This window comes from Phocoena sinus, chromosome 15 (genome assembly GCF_008692025.1).
Source record: "Phocoena sinus isolate mPhoSin1 chromosome 15, mPhoSin1.pri, whole genome shotgun sequence".
NCBI lineage: Eukaryota > Metazoa > Chordata > Mammalia > Artiodactyla > Phocoenidae > Phocoena > Phocoena sinus.
Window position 1 is genome coordinate 25,951,733 of NC_045777.1, and position 14,931 is coordinate 25,966,663.

The 14,931-nt window shown below is 48.7% G+C and overlaps 1 protein-coding gene across 1 annotated transcript in view; it reads right to left on the bottom strand.

The window, feature by feature from the left end:
• EFCAB8 (EF-hand calcium binding domain 8) overlaps positions 1 to 9,014 on the bottom strand; it is a 32,122-nt gene extending 23,108 nt beyond the window's left edge. Inside the window, 3 exon segments of the mRNA XM_032606070.1 lie at positions 1,460 to 1,596; positions 7,863 to 8,018; positions 8,999 to 9,014. Coding sequence (XP_032461961.1) covers positions 1,460 to 1,596; positions 7,863 to 8,018; positions 8,999 to 9,014 — 309 coding nt within the window.
• Between the last annotated feature and the right edge of the window lie 5,917 nt (positions 9,015 to 14,931).

A 14,931-nucleotide genomic window follows, 5' to 3' on the forward strand; every position in this document is an offset into this window, starting at 1 on the left:
AGCCTGTGCTCCGCAACAAGAGAAGCCACCGCAATGAGAGGCCCATGCACTGCAAGGAAGAGTAGCCCCGGCTCACCACAACTAGAGAAAGCCCGTGCGCAGCAACGAAGACCCAAAGCAGCCAAAAATAAATAAATTAATTAATTTTAAAAAAAAACAGGGAGTTATGAAGAAAGATCACTGTGTAGATGACAGAGTGCTGGAAACATATTTATTATAGAGTATTAAGAGAAATGAAAGCAAAAAATACACATAAAGAGACAGAAGGTAGGGCTTCCCTGGTGGCGCAGTGGTTGAGGGTCCGCCTGCCGATGCAGGGGGCACGGGTTCGTGCCCCGGTCCGGGAAGATCCCACATGCCACGGAGCAGCTGCACCCGTGAGCCATGGCTGCTGAGCCTGTGCGTCCAGAGCCTGTGCACCACAATGGGAGAGGCCACAACAGTGAGAGGCCTGCGTACCGCAAAAAAAAAAAAAAAAAAAAAAGAAACAGAATGTACATCTATGCTGAGGGGGAGGTATGACAGAGCTGTTAACACATGGGCTCTTGAGGCAAAATCCGTGGGTCTGAAGATTGGCCCGGCTGCTAACTAGCTCTGTAACCCTGGCCCAATTTATTCCTCTCTTGCCTCATTTCCCAATCTGTCAAATGGAGGTACATTACCAGCACCTACCCCATAGGATTCCTGTGAGGTTTAAGTATAATAATATATAAACTGCTTAGCACAATGTCTGGTGTAAATGCTAGTTATCGTTGTCAGCACTGCTACATCAATACATCAGACTGGTTTTTTGTACTTTACTGTGTTCTTTTGCATTCTTAAATGCTGTACATGCTCACTGTAGAACATTTAAAATCAGGGGTAAAAAGCATTATTATTATATGCTCTAAAACCCTTTTTTTTTTTGCGGTACGCGGGCCTCTCACTGTTGTGGCCTCTCCCATTGCGGAGCACAGGCTCCGGACACGCAGGCTCAGCGGCCATGGCCCACAGGCCTAGCCGCTCCGCGGCATGTGGGATCCTCCCGCACCGGGGCACAAACCCGTGTCCCCTGCATCGGCAGGCGGACTCAGCCACTGCACCACCAGGGAAGCCCAACCCTGACATTTTTTGATTTAACAGCCACTGAGTGACCATAAAGGGCTAAGAGATGGTTGTGGCACCGGCTGGAATCCCCTGAGCCAAATGGGAGGCTGGTGTGCAGGAGAGCCACGTGGTAGGTGGGGGTCCTTGTCGCTCACTGCTGTGTGCTCAGCCAGTCTCAGGCAGGGGTCACTAGCGTTTGTCACATACCCTCCTGTACCCTGGCCGGGGAACAAGCTGCAGTGAGCCCAGCTCACAGGGGTCTCGGGAGGGCCCCCTCAAAGACTCCAAGTGTTCCCTCTATCCAGCAAGCCCCCCAGAGTCTACCCCCCTCTTCAGCCCTCCACGTGCCCCACTGACAAGCCAAGGACTGCACCCTCCAGCCACCTGAAGCAGCGGAGGTGAGGCCGTTACAGTTCATGTCCACCTTCAAAAACAGCGCCTCTATCATCTCGTTGGACGCATTGCTCAGAATCTTCTTCACAGCCTTAACGAAAGTCTCCATGTCCAGGGCTTCAAAAGAGAGAAGGAAGAACATCGTCCACTTCACCAAAAGTCCCTCGGCCCCATCACCAGCCACAGCGTTCTTGGGTGTCTGGGTGCTGAGGGGGAACACACAGAGGATCACATTGCCGGGTCATCTTGCATCTCATCTGTTCAACATGCGATCACCCAAAAATACTGGCTGCACACCTGCCTCGTGAAAGCACCATGTTGGTCCCACGGCAGTGACGGGGGTGGGTACTAAAAAAGATCAGATCCCATTTCTGAGCAAATCAGACAGACCAGGCATTGAGACAAAGAAAACTGATGAAAACTCCAAAATAAATAAATAAATACAGAAAGAAGAAAAACATAAGTAAACAATGGCAACAAAGGGACATAAATAAATTCAAAGCTATAGAGGAAGAGGTGAAACACACCTTTTAGAGGCAATGAAAATACAAACTTGGGCTGGAGGGAAAGATGGGCAGGGGAGAGGCAGAGGGGCTGGGATAAAATTTCTTCCCCTGCTGGGTTTTGTGGCTACAGGGGTATCTGTCTGCAAATGGATCAATTACTCTTGTCTAGATTTTTTTTTAAAAGAATCACAGTCTTTAAAAAGAACTTCTAGAACCCCCTCCAAATATCTGGAACTTTCGCCATGGCCTGAAGGCTGCTCCTCTCGGACCTCACCTCTCACCACCATCCCCTTCATTCTCTGCTCCAGCCACCATGTCCCCACACCATTTCTCACCCTGCCACCTCAAGGCCTTTGCACCGTCTGGTTCCTCCACAGGGAAGCCTTTCCCAGAGACCCTCGAAGCGGGTGGCCCAGCCCCATGCTTGGCTCCTACTTCCCCCCCAACCTTCCTCCTTACCAGCCTGGACATGAGCTCGGGCAGTGCAGGGCTGAGCCTGTCCCCTCTCTGACTGGGTCCTCAGCACGCAGCAAATGTTTGTTCCCTGAGTGTTTCTGTTGGCACTGGGACGTGATGACGATGACTGGGGACCACTACCATCTGCGTTTATTCTTACTGATCACCTGATGGTGGCGGGGGGGGGGGGGGGGGGGGGGCGGGGGCGGGGGGGGTGCTGTGAGGAAACTGTGGCACAGAGAGGTGGGATCATGTGCCCAAGGTCACACGGCTGGTGAGTGGTGGCACCCAGGCCATCCCCAGCAATCTGGGGTCACGCTCTCACCCTATTCCACGCTCCTCATACAACGCCCAGCACAGCCCTACAGCAACATTTACTGCTAAACTGAGGAACAAATGAAAGCCTGAACGGAAGCTGCCCTGCTTAAAGAAGGAGCCATCCTGCTGATCTGAGGCGACAGCCAAGAGCCTTACACATTTGAGTGACATGTAACAGCCCCTCCGTGTATCAGATGGATGTCAGGGGACAGTCCCCGGGCACAGAGCTGTCCCCTCGGGAAAGAGCGGGCAGTCAAAGGGCCTTTGTGCAGGTTTAATGAACAAACCCCTCTTGACAACACTACAGGGAGAGTCCCTTTCACTGGTGTTTAAGAACTTGTATATATTGTCCACTGCTGTATTATTTTAATATCCTTCTTAAAAACAGTTTACTGAAAAAAATTTGAGTATAACGAGAATAGACACAAAGGTGTCCTGGAAAAGAAATGTACACTGTGGGAGCCAGTCAGGTCCCCTGCTAATCACGGCTAAAAGGAAGTGCTCACCCCTCACACCAAATGGTTCACTAACAGCTCTCGAAGCACAAATGTGAAAATATCATGTCCCTGCGGAGGGGGCCCCTACATTCCCTAGGATCAGGCAGGAGGGACTTTCTGCGTGGCTCCCTGACTCTTGCCAGCTCACTCCTCTTAGCCCCAGTGACCTCGAACCCCACCCTCGGGGCCTCCTCCCTTCTGGCAGCCAAGCACCAGCCACTCTCGCCTCCCCGGGCTGCTGCGTCACCCCAGGCTCCGTCACCTGCTCTGTCCTGTCGCTCGTCACGTGCCTCAGCTCTTCCCATCACTGTCCCTTTCTTTTCTGCTGGACACTCTCCTTGAATGACCTCATCTATTCACCCATCTCTACATCTCAGGGGAGAATTTCTCTCCATGTCCCTGAACATTTCCAAGTGTCCCCCCGGCCCTTTCAACTCAGCATGTTTAAAATCCAATTTCTTATCTTTGTCCCGAAACTTGCTCCCACTTCCTGTGTTTACCATCTCTGCTAACGGCATCACCTCCACCCAGTCACCCAAGAAGAACACCTGAGGGGTGAGTCCTGTGGTCCTAGAATGGTGCGCTGTCAGTCTCCCCGACTTACAGATGAGCACACAAGAGGCACAAGAGGTGCGGGATTTGCCCAAGGACACACAGTGGTGCAGCGGGGATTTGAAACCAGAAGACTTTCTCCTCTCTGTTATAATCTCCAGGACCCCATGTGTGGCCATCACGTGATGAGCTCTTTCAACAAACCCCCCAGGCTCCACATCCAGCCCGACCTCCTGGCCACCATGACACTTACCTTTCTCAAACAGGTCTAGATGTGCCACCTCCTCATCAGCCCCACTGCCGGAGTTCAGGGCCCTGTGACCCAAGGGCACCCACCAGCCCCCCAGGGCCACCTGGCCCCCCAGCCTTGCTCCAGGATGCCCCGCTCACCCTCTAGCCCAGCAACACTTCTCCTACGCCAGGCCCCTGCCTTGACCCTCCCTGTTCCCCTCTCCTGGGAAACTCCCACTTCACCTCTCCAGGCAGGTCAAGGATGACCTCCTCTGAACACAGTGGGGCAGGAGTCAGGGGTGGAGGCAGGGGGAGAGGCTCCCGCTGCACCCACACCTCTCTGTGTTGTCTGAACTTTCTACCCATGTACTCTTCCAGTGCCAAGTGCCCCCAGCTCCTCGCCCCTTTCTCTTCCTTTCTTTGTAATGCCAAGAGGTAGGATAATGGATTATTTATCTCTGTTTTTTATATACTTATAAGCATTTTAAAAAATAAATGCTAAATTAAAAATACTTAAGAAAAAAAAATACTTAAGAAAAATGTTGTTTTATAATAACTTACATGGGAAAGAATCTGAAAAATAATATATATGTGTAACTGAATCACTTTGCTGTATACCTGAAACTAACACAACACTGCAAATTAACTATACTTCAATTGAAAAAAAGAAAAGAAAGAAATGAAAAGAAAAATGTTGTTTCCTAGCCTCCACTCTGCCCTCCAGGGGAAATAAGTACCTGTTCCCCACGCTTGTCCAGAGCGCATGCCTGCCCTTCTCAGCACACAGATCATGGAGGACAGGATGATGCTGCATACTGGGCTCACAGCCCTGCTCTTGCTGAAGGCGCCTTCTTTCATCTATTTTAGCATCTGAGGTGCTCCACACAGTGGGGGTGCCCGAGAAGGCACAGGCTTTGGTGCCACAGGACTGGCCACTCTGTCAGGGCCGGTGGTTGATGCCTGTCTGAGCAGAGCCCCCAGATGCCTCCCGTGGACAGTCAGGACCCCTGCTGCAGGGCTTCTGGGAGAACTGAATAAAATCCAGCAGAGGCCTATATAAACCATAAGGCCCGGCAGAGCTTGGTAAAATGTCTGTTGGCATAAAGGGTGGGTGGCACTCAGACTGTGTGCCACCCACGTCCACCCAGGAGCACCTGAGCAGAAGGTAAGCTCCCCCTGCCTGCAGGCCAAGCTGCAGGGCCCCCTAGCCCGGTGGTTCTCCTACGAGCCCTGAGCAGCCTGCAGCCTCCCCCAGGCAGGCCCCACCGGGCAGCGGGTCAGGGGTACGTGGACACTTTCAAGACCAGCAAAACCACTGCAGCCCAAAAAGGGAACTTGCAGAACAGGGAAGAGAACCATGGATCTCCCCTCCTCCCTCCGAGGCAAGCACAAATGGCCAGGGCTCCCGAGAAACGGTTTCAAGCCCATGCTCAGAATTCACCTCTTTTAAAGGCTTCTGAAAAAGGGTCCTATTTTCCCTTACCCTCCATCAGCTAAGAGTGAATTTTCCCTTCCTCCATTTAAAACCACGGCCAGTTTTCTGTTTTGTTTTTTAAAATGAGGAAGCTCTTTTTACACTGATAGGAAAAGATTTCAAGACATATTAGGTCAAGACATACTCAAGAAGAGAAACTAGATAAAAATTATTTTTTAAAAAAGCAAGGAGCAGACAGCTGTGCAGATCCTTCACAATGTGTATGGATATCGAATCATCACTTTGCACACTTTAAATACATTACAAGTTTATTTGTCAATTATACCTTAATAAAGCTGGAGGAAAAAAAAGCAAGGAGTAGAGCAGTGTAGACAGTAGTGTATATGAAAAGGAGGAGGAAGCAACTACAGGCACTGTGTGCTTCTGAAGGGCACAGGAAACGGAAGGCAGTAACGCCTGCAGGGACTGCATGCTGGACGGAGCAGCACAGTCTGGCCCAGGGAGACAATTTCTCTGTATACCAAGAAAAGGTATCATGAGAAAAGTGCCTTTTGAATTTTTTTTTTTTTTTTGGAAAACGTTTGTAATGCAGCATTGTAAAAATACTGCATGGTGGTCTGCTTCGAAAAGAGGGAGAGATAATGGCACCTTTTGAATTTTGAACTGTGTGCCTGTATTACCTGTTCGAAACAAAAGACAAACAGAATAAAAACTGTGGCTAAAGCTGGGGCTGTCGGGTCCTCTAAGACACAGTGGTGGCACCTCCTGGCCGCCAAATACTGACACCCGAAGAACTCTGATTAGGGACAATCTCAGCTTCAGGTCAGACACGAATTATCCCTCCCCCACCTCACTTTGCTCTTTTTAAACTGACCATTTGTTACCCTTTCCTGCCAAAACACGGTGTGGCTGTAAAACTCAAATTGATGGGGCAAGCAGACATGGCTCCAGCATTGGCGCTCAGAGTCTAGTGGACAGAAATAAAGATGACTTTAAGTATTCCAATAGGAATAATAATTTAACTTTATGTGTATCTTCCCAAGGGCATAAATCAAGCTCTAAAGAGAAAAAAAGTTTGATGCACAAAGGATGTTCTTCACAATGTTATTTAAACTCAGTAAGAGCTAAATGTTTCATTTAGGGAAATGGCTTAGTCAACCAGTAGAGCACTTGCATTCACTGCTAATGATGATTCAGAAAACCACATAAAGTATGAAAAAACCCTTAAGGAATTAACATTAAGAGAAAAAGAAGGGTCTGAAATTACATAAAGTACAATTACAGACATGTGAACACACACATAGCCATCTGGGGCAGAGAGGCTGACAGTGGCCCCATGATGGCCACCTCCTGGCGTTCATGCCCTCCTGTGATCCCTTCCCTTTGAGTGTGGCAGAACCTGTGACTTGCTCCTGACCAACAGAATACGGCAAAGGTGACAGGATATACGGGACTGTGTGTGCATGATTATGAGATTGTAGCACACATCGTGCTGGAGTTGCTATCCTGCCTGACTTGAGTCTTGGGCCAGGAACTGGGCGGCTCTAGGAGCTGAAAACAGTGGCCCTTCAATAGCCAGGAAGAAACAAGAGCCCTCAGTCCTGCAGCTTCAAGGAGATGAATTCTGCCAACAACCTGGTGAACTTAGAAGTGGATCCCTCCGGGACTTCCCTGGTGGTCCAGTGGTTAAGAATCCGCCTTCCAATGCAGTGGACGCGGGTTCAATCCCTGGTCGGGGAACTAAGATCCCACATGCCAAGGGGCAACTAAGCCCATGCACTGCAACTACTGAGCCCTTGTGCCTCAGCTGGAGAGCCCACGTGCTGCAAACTACAGAGCCCATGCGCTCTGGAGCCCGTGTGCCACAATGAAGGGCCTGCCTGCTGCAACTAAGACCCGACGCAGCAAAAAAAAAAAAAAAAAAAAAGTGGATCCTTCCCAGTCAAGCCCCAGATGATACTGCAACCCCAGTTGACATGTTGGCTGCAGCCTAGTGAGACCCTGAGCAGGGAAGCCAGCTAAGCTGTGCCCAGACTCCTGACCAACTGAAATGGTGAGATGATAAACATGTACTGGTTTAAGCCACTAATTTTGTGGGAATATTGCTACACGGCAATAGAAAATGAAGCATACATATGAAACTGTTTGGAAGAAAACATACTGAAATGCTGATAGGGGTTACCCAAGTGTTTGGATTAGGGGTATTTTTTTCCTCGGTCCCAAATAGCCTCTAGTAGGCTTACAATACCCACACAGTATAACAATGAAAAGTTTTAAAGGAGATACTGGATATAAAAACGCTTGTCAAGTCTGCACCCTTCACCTACACCAGGTCCTGGGTCCCTCCCTGTGCAGAAGCCAGAGGCTGAACCCATGATGTAGCCTCACCTCCAGTCAAGTCGACCTCATCTTGAAACGTTTTCTCCATCTGGGCCAGGTGTGGCTCAGTGAACAGCTGAGACTCGTGGTGGAAGTCGGATGTCTGGCTAAGGGAGACGGATGGTGTCGGGGAGCTGAGAACCTCCTTGCTCTTCTGGGACCCACCTGCAGAGGACACCTGGAACACAGATGACTACAGGAACCAGGCCCTGAGAGGGGTGATTTCCTGAGCTGAACAGTTTCAGCACATCTTATTGAAAGAGCACACCTTTGGGGTAGGTAGTGTTGTGGTGTGTTACTTACTGATGCAAACAAGTTAAGCCTTTAACCACTTTTAGGCCTAGGAAGCCCAAGGAAGATCTAGACCGCTTCTCCTGACTCTGGGGAGTTAACTACTGTTCCCCTTTTACAGATGCCACGACTGAGGCTCAGCGAGGTTAGCAGACACAGCCAAGGTCCCACCTCACACATCACAGGACTCGACAGGTGCTTCAGCTGAGTAACTATATAGTTTCAAATCTTCAGTGGTCAGAACTCAAGACCCCAAGGAATCCAGCTCCATCTTCTCCAGCCAATGTGATTCTGTGCTGACCAGCCCAGACACCCTGGATCAGGTCAGATCACCTGTGCACGACAGCCAAGCTCACGCAGTCCCCTCCATCGGGGGCTCTTGGCTTCCGCCACTTCCTGCTCACCTTCCCACATTCTCCACCCAGCCTTCCGCATCCCCCCAGCCCTCAGCAAAGCTTCCCCTCTGCCGCCCCTACACGTGACTCATTTTGACCCTTAGCAGAGTGTTGCAGGTTCCTGAAGACTCAGGTCATCAAAGGCCACCTCCCCCAAAAGACTCCAGGTGTGGACTATGTGATAACCATTGGGTGTTGCCCACTGAAATGCACTGCTTTGGGCCTTGGGCAGTGAAGACGACTTCGGTTCAGAAAGTCAAAAGACAAGGTGGAGTTTGGACTACTCACTCTCCCCACCCCAGCCGCACCAAACGCAGTGCTCCTCAAACTGTGAACTTTCCCTCATTCCCTCAGGGTCTAGGCACATTCGTTGAGTGCCAGGCACTGTGGACACACCATCGAACAGAGTGGAGACCTGCCTTCATGGAGCCCAACAGATGAGCTAGTTAATGCTCTCACCGGCCACAAAGACCATCATCCCCAGAGATGAACTCCTACCCATGCTTCAAACTGGCTCAAATGACACCTCCTCCAAGGAGCTTTTTAATAACTTTCAGGTGAGAGTCATCATTGCCACCTCTGTAGTTCCAAACCCTTTGCTCCTACCTGCCATGCATGCTTGACACCTGTGCATGTCTATCCATATGTGTGACAGCAAGGTGTGATGGGAAACACACGGCTGTAGAGTCCCAGAGCTCTCTGGGCTAGAATTCTGCCTGGCTCCCTGCTCCCAAGCTAATTCATCATGGGCATATCACATCACTTCTCTGAGCCATCAATTTCCTTATCTGCAAAATCTCTCCCCAGTATCCACCTTGAAGGGTTGTGGTGAGATAAAATGACACCCGAACACATGTGAAGCCCCAACAAATTGTATTACACAATCAATGAGAACTCCTGTTATTACTCCCCATCTCATAGTGAGCTCTTTGAAGCCCAGGGCATTTTAAAATTATCTTGGTTTAATCTATACTAATTCTATTTTCCCCAGCCCCAAGCACATAATGGACACTAAATACTCATCTGGCTTCACAATACTTTGTACAGCCCACCCCACCATTATCACAACTTAGCTGGACAAAATTAAGTACAGTCCATGTAGAGACTGCAAATTGGTGGCCTCAGTTTTATTGCATTTGGCCCACACAATGCTTTAAAAGGGAAAACCAGCCTACTGCAGTAGACTTGTTACTTTGTAAATATCTCAGCTTGCAACTCCCCATGCAGAGGCTGACAACCTGATAACCGACAGACTTGGATGCCCATGAGTGATGTCTGGTGGCTCTGGAACACCCCCTCCCGTTATTAATTCTGATGGCTTTCTTACCTTTTGAGATAAAGAGCTCTCTCTGAAGTCCTCAGAAGACATTGGTCTTGACCTAGAATAGGGAATCATAGTTGCTTTAACTCCAGTCTTTGTAAGGACCATGTGGGAGGCTGACCTAGCTGAGTCACAGGAGGGTGGGAAAAAAGTCAAGGTCAAGGGAGAGGATGGCTTGCCCTATGCCCATGGATCCCCAGCCCGTATTTGATGAGCACCCCTCTTCTCATAGGGGATCCTCCAACAGGGAGTTTTTCTAGAGCTTATTATACCTGTGAGCCTTCTTTCCTCTGATGGGAAAGAGTTGTCCGGAGGCCCTGAGGCTTCTCAAGTTACTATACTCCTGGCTTAATGCCAGAGGCTTCCTAAAGGGAGTCACCCTTTCTTCAGAATTAGAAAAGGCTTAGGAGGTCATGTGGGGGTCCAGCTATAATTCACAGATTAGGGAAATAAGGTCTGGGGCAAGCACATTTCCAAAGGGTCAAACACATGCACCAAAGGTGGGGCAAGATGGGCCCCTGACTCTCCACTGTGTGCACCCACCCGCCCTCAGTGCCCCTGGAGGCAGGACTTCTCCTCACGCAGCACGGGGTCAGGTGTGAGTGTGCAGGAGGGGTCCATTCCATGGAGCTCTGCTATGAGAATACAAAGGGCACAATTCCACTGGGTCAATGGCACCTCCACAGATGATGGAAGACAGCATTGTGTCAGGATTACCGGAGTGTCAACCCACCTCATCAGCAAGTGTCACCAGCAGGAAGCAAGAGGGCACTCTGGGATGGCATGGAAACTTCCATGAAGGCAACTATGAAAAATCATCCGCATAAGATGGAGGGAGAGAGGAGAAGGAAGACTGGCCCATGGTGTCCTAACCTAACCGTGTCTTGGCGACAGCTCAGCTATAAGGACCAAAGGAGAGAGAAGAGCCGAAGGAAAGGAGACTTGGAAGCTAGGAACCAGGGTAACTGAGGGAAATGCCAGAAACATTTCCAGAAAAGGGAGCAATGAGGGAAAGTGGCTTAATGCATGTGATGCTGGGCTGTCCAATTAGAAATAAAAAACAAATACCTAGAAATACGGGGACTGAAACTTGAGTGGCTACATTTAGGGCATAGAGAGAGGAGGGGAAACACACAAAAGACAGGATGAGTCAACCAGGAAGACTGGGATGCTCCAGAGTGAGCCAAGATGAAATAAGAAATGAAGGCCACTGAACACGGCGATGAAAGATCACCAGTGAGAAAGTTGCAGAGGTGTATTCATAAGTCCATTTCTGTTCAGAATATATACCTGTATATGTTGCCACCTGCATGGAAAGAGAGCCTGGAAAAATGAACTCCAAATGTAATGTCAGTTATTTCTGGCAGGTGAGATTACAGAGAATTTCTGTAGTCTAAAATCATGCATTTCTCTATTTTTTTTTTAATTCAAAAAAGGTTCATACCAATCTTTAAGATTTATTTCAAGGGAGTGGACGGTGGGTAGCAATTTACTCATCTGTGAAAGACCGTTGTACAAGAGTGGTTGCTGGGAATTCCCTTAGGACTTGGCACTTTTACTGCTGGGGCCCGGGCTCGATCCCTGGTCGGGGAACTAAGATACTGCAAGCCATGCAGCGCAGCAAAAAAATAAAGTGAATGACCATCAGTAGAGGAATGGCCGAATAAATCAGTACACCTGCACTCAGGACGTTACCCAAGGAATCAAAAGGATGAATCTGACCTTCGGCAGACGACGAGGAGGGATTTCCATGAGATACAAAAAGAGTGCACAGAATGATGCCAGTATTTATAAAAGAATGACAAACAGGTACATGCTTATACATAAAAGTACATGCGTACACATACACACATCTGTAAATGGGACTACCCTTAATAATTATGGGGCCAAGAGCAAAAGAACAAATATTGGCCCACATAGCAAGTCTAGTTATTTAAAATGTTTATAAATTATTACACTGCTAAATAAAATACATTCTATTCTACCTTCACAAATACACTTTCATAACAAGCTGGAAGGCCAGGTTCAAATTTAGAACTCTTGAATTCCTCAGCTCACTGACAGAATTTGGCAGTGTGGCCTCCAAGCCCTCTGCCCAACCCCATGTCCTCTCCATCCTGCTGAGGGGGCTTGTGGGTGGTGGCATGTGGATGGACACCCCAGCCCATACACCCAGGCTGCATCTCCCCCATGCCTCCACTGCTCCATGGTCACTGCAAGCCTTGGCAAGGCTGCCCTCAAAAATGACGCTCTGAGGAATAGGCCTACAAAGACTCTGGAATCAGCTTCGAAGTGATTTGGGTGGGGAATTCCAGTACTTAGAGCAGGGGACGGGGGGGTGGGGGGAGCGGGCAGCACACCGGTGGGGCCTGAGTGGCCATCCGCTTAGCCCCTTGAACCTACCTCATCTGGTGGAGAGGGACATGGCCAGGGGAGGGACAGAGTGGGATGCCCTAAAGCTCAGCCCGGGGCAGAGGCCCTTCTTGCCTGGGTCTAAGGGGGTACTGTACTGTCAGTACATACAAAATTATGAGTACATGTGGATTATGGGGAGTTGGGGGCCAATGTGGCAAGAAAAGGTAGGCCAAGAACAAAGGAATACAAAAAGGTGCACCAACACGAGGCACATGTATCGCCACAATGCTAGTAAGCAGCAGAGCACTGCTCTGTGTACAGGAATCAAGCACACTTTGCTTTGCTTTAAAGTCCTGGTTAACATGTGATTAAAGTTAACATCACTGATGAGGGAGCCGAAGGCCCTGCCTCCTGCCGCGCTGGTCTCAAGATCACCACTTCCGCGGTACCCTCCACAAACATATGTAACCTGACAACCCCAAACTGCAGGACATTCTACAAAGTGACTGGGTTTTACTCTTAAAATCTGTGTCATGAAGAACAAAGCCTAAGGAACTGTTCCAGATTTAAGGTGACTGAGAGCGCTAACAACTAAAGGCAATGCGTGATTCCGAACTGGATCCTAGACTGGGTGGGGAAAAGGTCTAAGGGCCTTTATTAGGACCATCGGCAAAATTTAAACATGACTACGTTCTTAGATCTAATATTGAATTAATGTTGTTTCCTGCTTTTGACAACTGTTCTGTGGTTATACAAGAGAACATCCTTGGTCTTAGGAAATACACACTTGGGTATTTAAAGGTAAAGGGACACAATATCTGTAATTTATTCCCAGATGGTTCAACAAATGCATACGATGATAAAGCAAGTGCGGCAAAATGTTCACCATATTAGTCAGCCTGGGCAAAGGGGAGTTCTTTATACTATTCTCACAACTATTTAAATCTTTTTATTATTTTATAAGTAATTATTTTAGGGGCTTCCCTGGTGGCACAGTGGTTGAGAGTCCGCCTGCCGATGTAGGGGACGCGGGTTCGTGCCCCGGTCCGGGAAGATCCCACATGCCGCGGAGCGGCTGGGCCCGTGAGCCATGGCAGATGAGCCTGCGCGTCCGGAGCCTGTGCTATGCAATGGGAGAGGCCACAACAGTGAGAGGCCCGCGTACCACAAAAAAAAAAAAAAAAAATTATTTTAAAACTACAATAATTATTTTATTTAAAACTACAATAATTAATTCAATTTATTTAAAACTACAATAATTATTTTAAAACTACAAGTTTTATGAGAAAGGGAGGAGCTCTGTATGTTCGTGGACTGAGGCCACAAAGGGGAAAAAATATTGGTTGAGGGCAACAGAGACACCCAAGAGCAAAGCACAAGAGTAAGAAGCAAAGAGAAGTACTAGTCCTCTGATACTGGAAGGAAGAGAAGATGCAGCTGTAGAGTTAAATATCTATCTGGAATGAGAGCAGGTAAGATCAGAGGAAGCCTCCTCTGAGGGGAAGGGGGCCAGGGTGTGGGGTTCGGTACAAACCTGGCAACAGGGGTGAGAGCTTAGAACTGCCACTAGGGAAGCAGGCGGAGGATGGGAGAAAAACTGGTTTGCTAAGTAATTCGTTTGTAAGAATTTACAGGGGCAGATGACTTAAGGCCAAATGCAGTTAAAGCTGTCCTGGAAATCTAGCTCAGACAGGCTCAGCTCTCCTGTTCGGCCTTTAATCTCAGGCAAATGGATTTTAGGGCCCAGGTGTCCAATCTTTTGGAGATGACTTTAACCCCAAACCCTCACTCACCCTGACCCAATTTGCTCTCCCCAGTTAACACTGCTGGCTATCTTTGACAGAGGCTTATTGGTTTTCAACTTCCTTCTCGACAGAGACATCTTGACAGCTGTCCCCAAGTCCAAAGTAGCTCCTCTATGAAGTCTCTGTGAACTCCGAGGGCCTCAACCTGACTGCAGGGTCAGCTGGCCACACTTAGAACCAGGAAAATGAGATAGAATTCCATATGCAGAACACAAAACGGAACAGCAGAATCCATCCCACAAACCATAACCACACAGCCATGTTTCACCTAATCTGAGACATTCTTTTTACGGATGAAGTTGAACTTACAGCAGACAGTGACAGGAGGAGCTACAGCACACAAAGCCAGGACAAGTATGAGTGGAGAACGGCCCATAGGACAAATACAGCACAGAGCGCCCACAACTCATGGAAACTGTGGAAAATGCCTGGGAGCTTAATGATAAAGCAGCGTTCACCAAAACCAAAAGGCCAACTAGCCCCCAAAGTTGGAGGACAGTGGAAGGCACAGCAGCTCTCTCAACATAAGATGCGTGAGCTGCAACTCTTTGAAAAGAGGAAGACTACAAGAGCACTGTGTGTAAGATGGGAGTCCTATAAACCCAGACTTCATGGCAGGCCTGGACTTGATACCGCACTGTTCAATCTTGCCCCTGGCACAATTCAGCAGCACGAGCTGGCCAAAGGCAAATCTCTTGGGCAGGATTCAACCAGGGACATGGATTCCAGACTTAAAGATACCCAGCTGAATCGCATTTCACGATGACCTAGATGTTACCAAAATGTTAACTGTTCACCAAGCCAAGACCCCTCCCCATATCTTCACCACAGAGAGAACACCCACACAGAGAAAAAATTTCTGCTTCCATTTCATCAACAGTGGAGACAAAAGGCTTTCAATGAAATGAAAT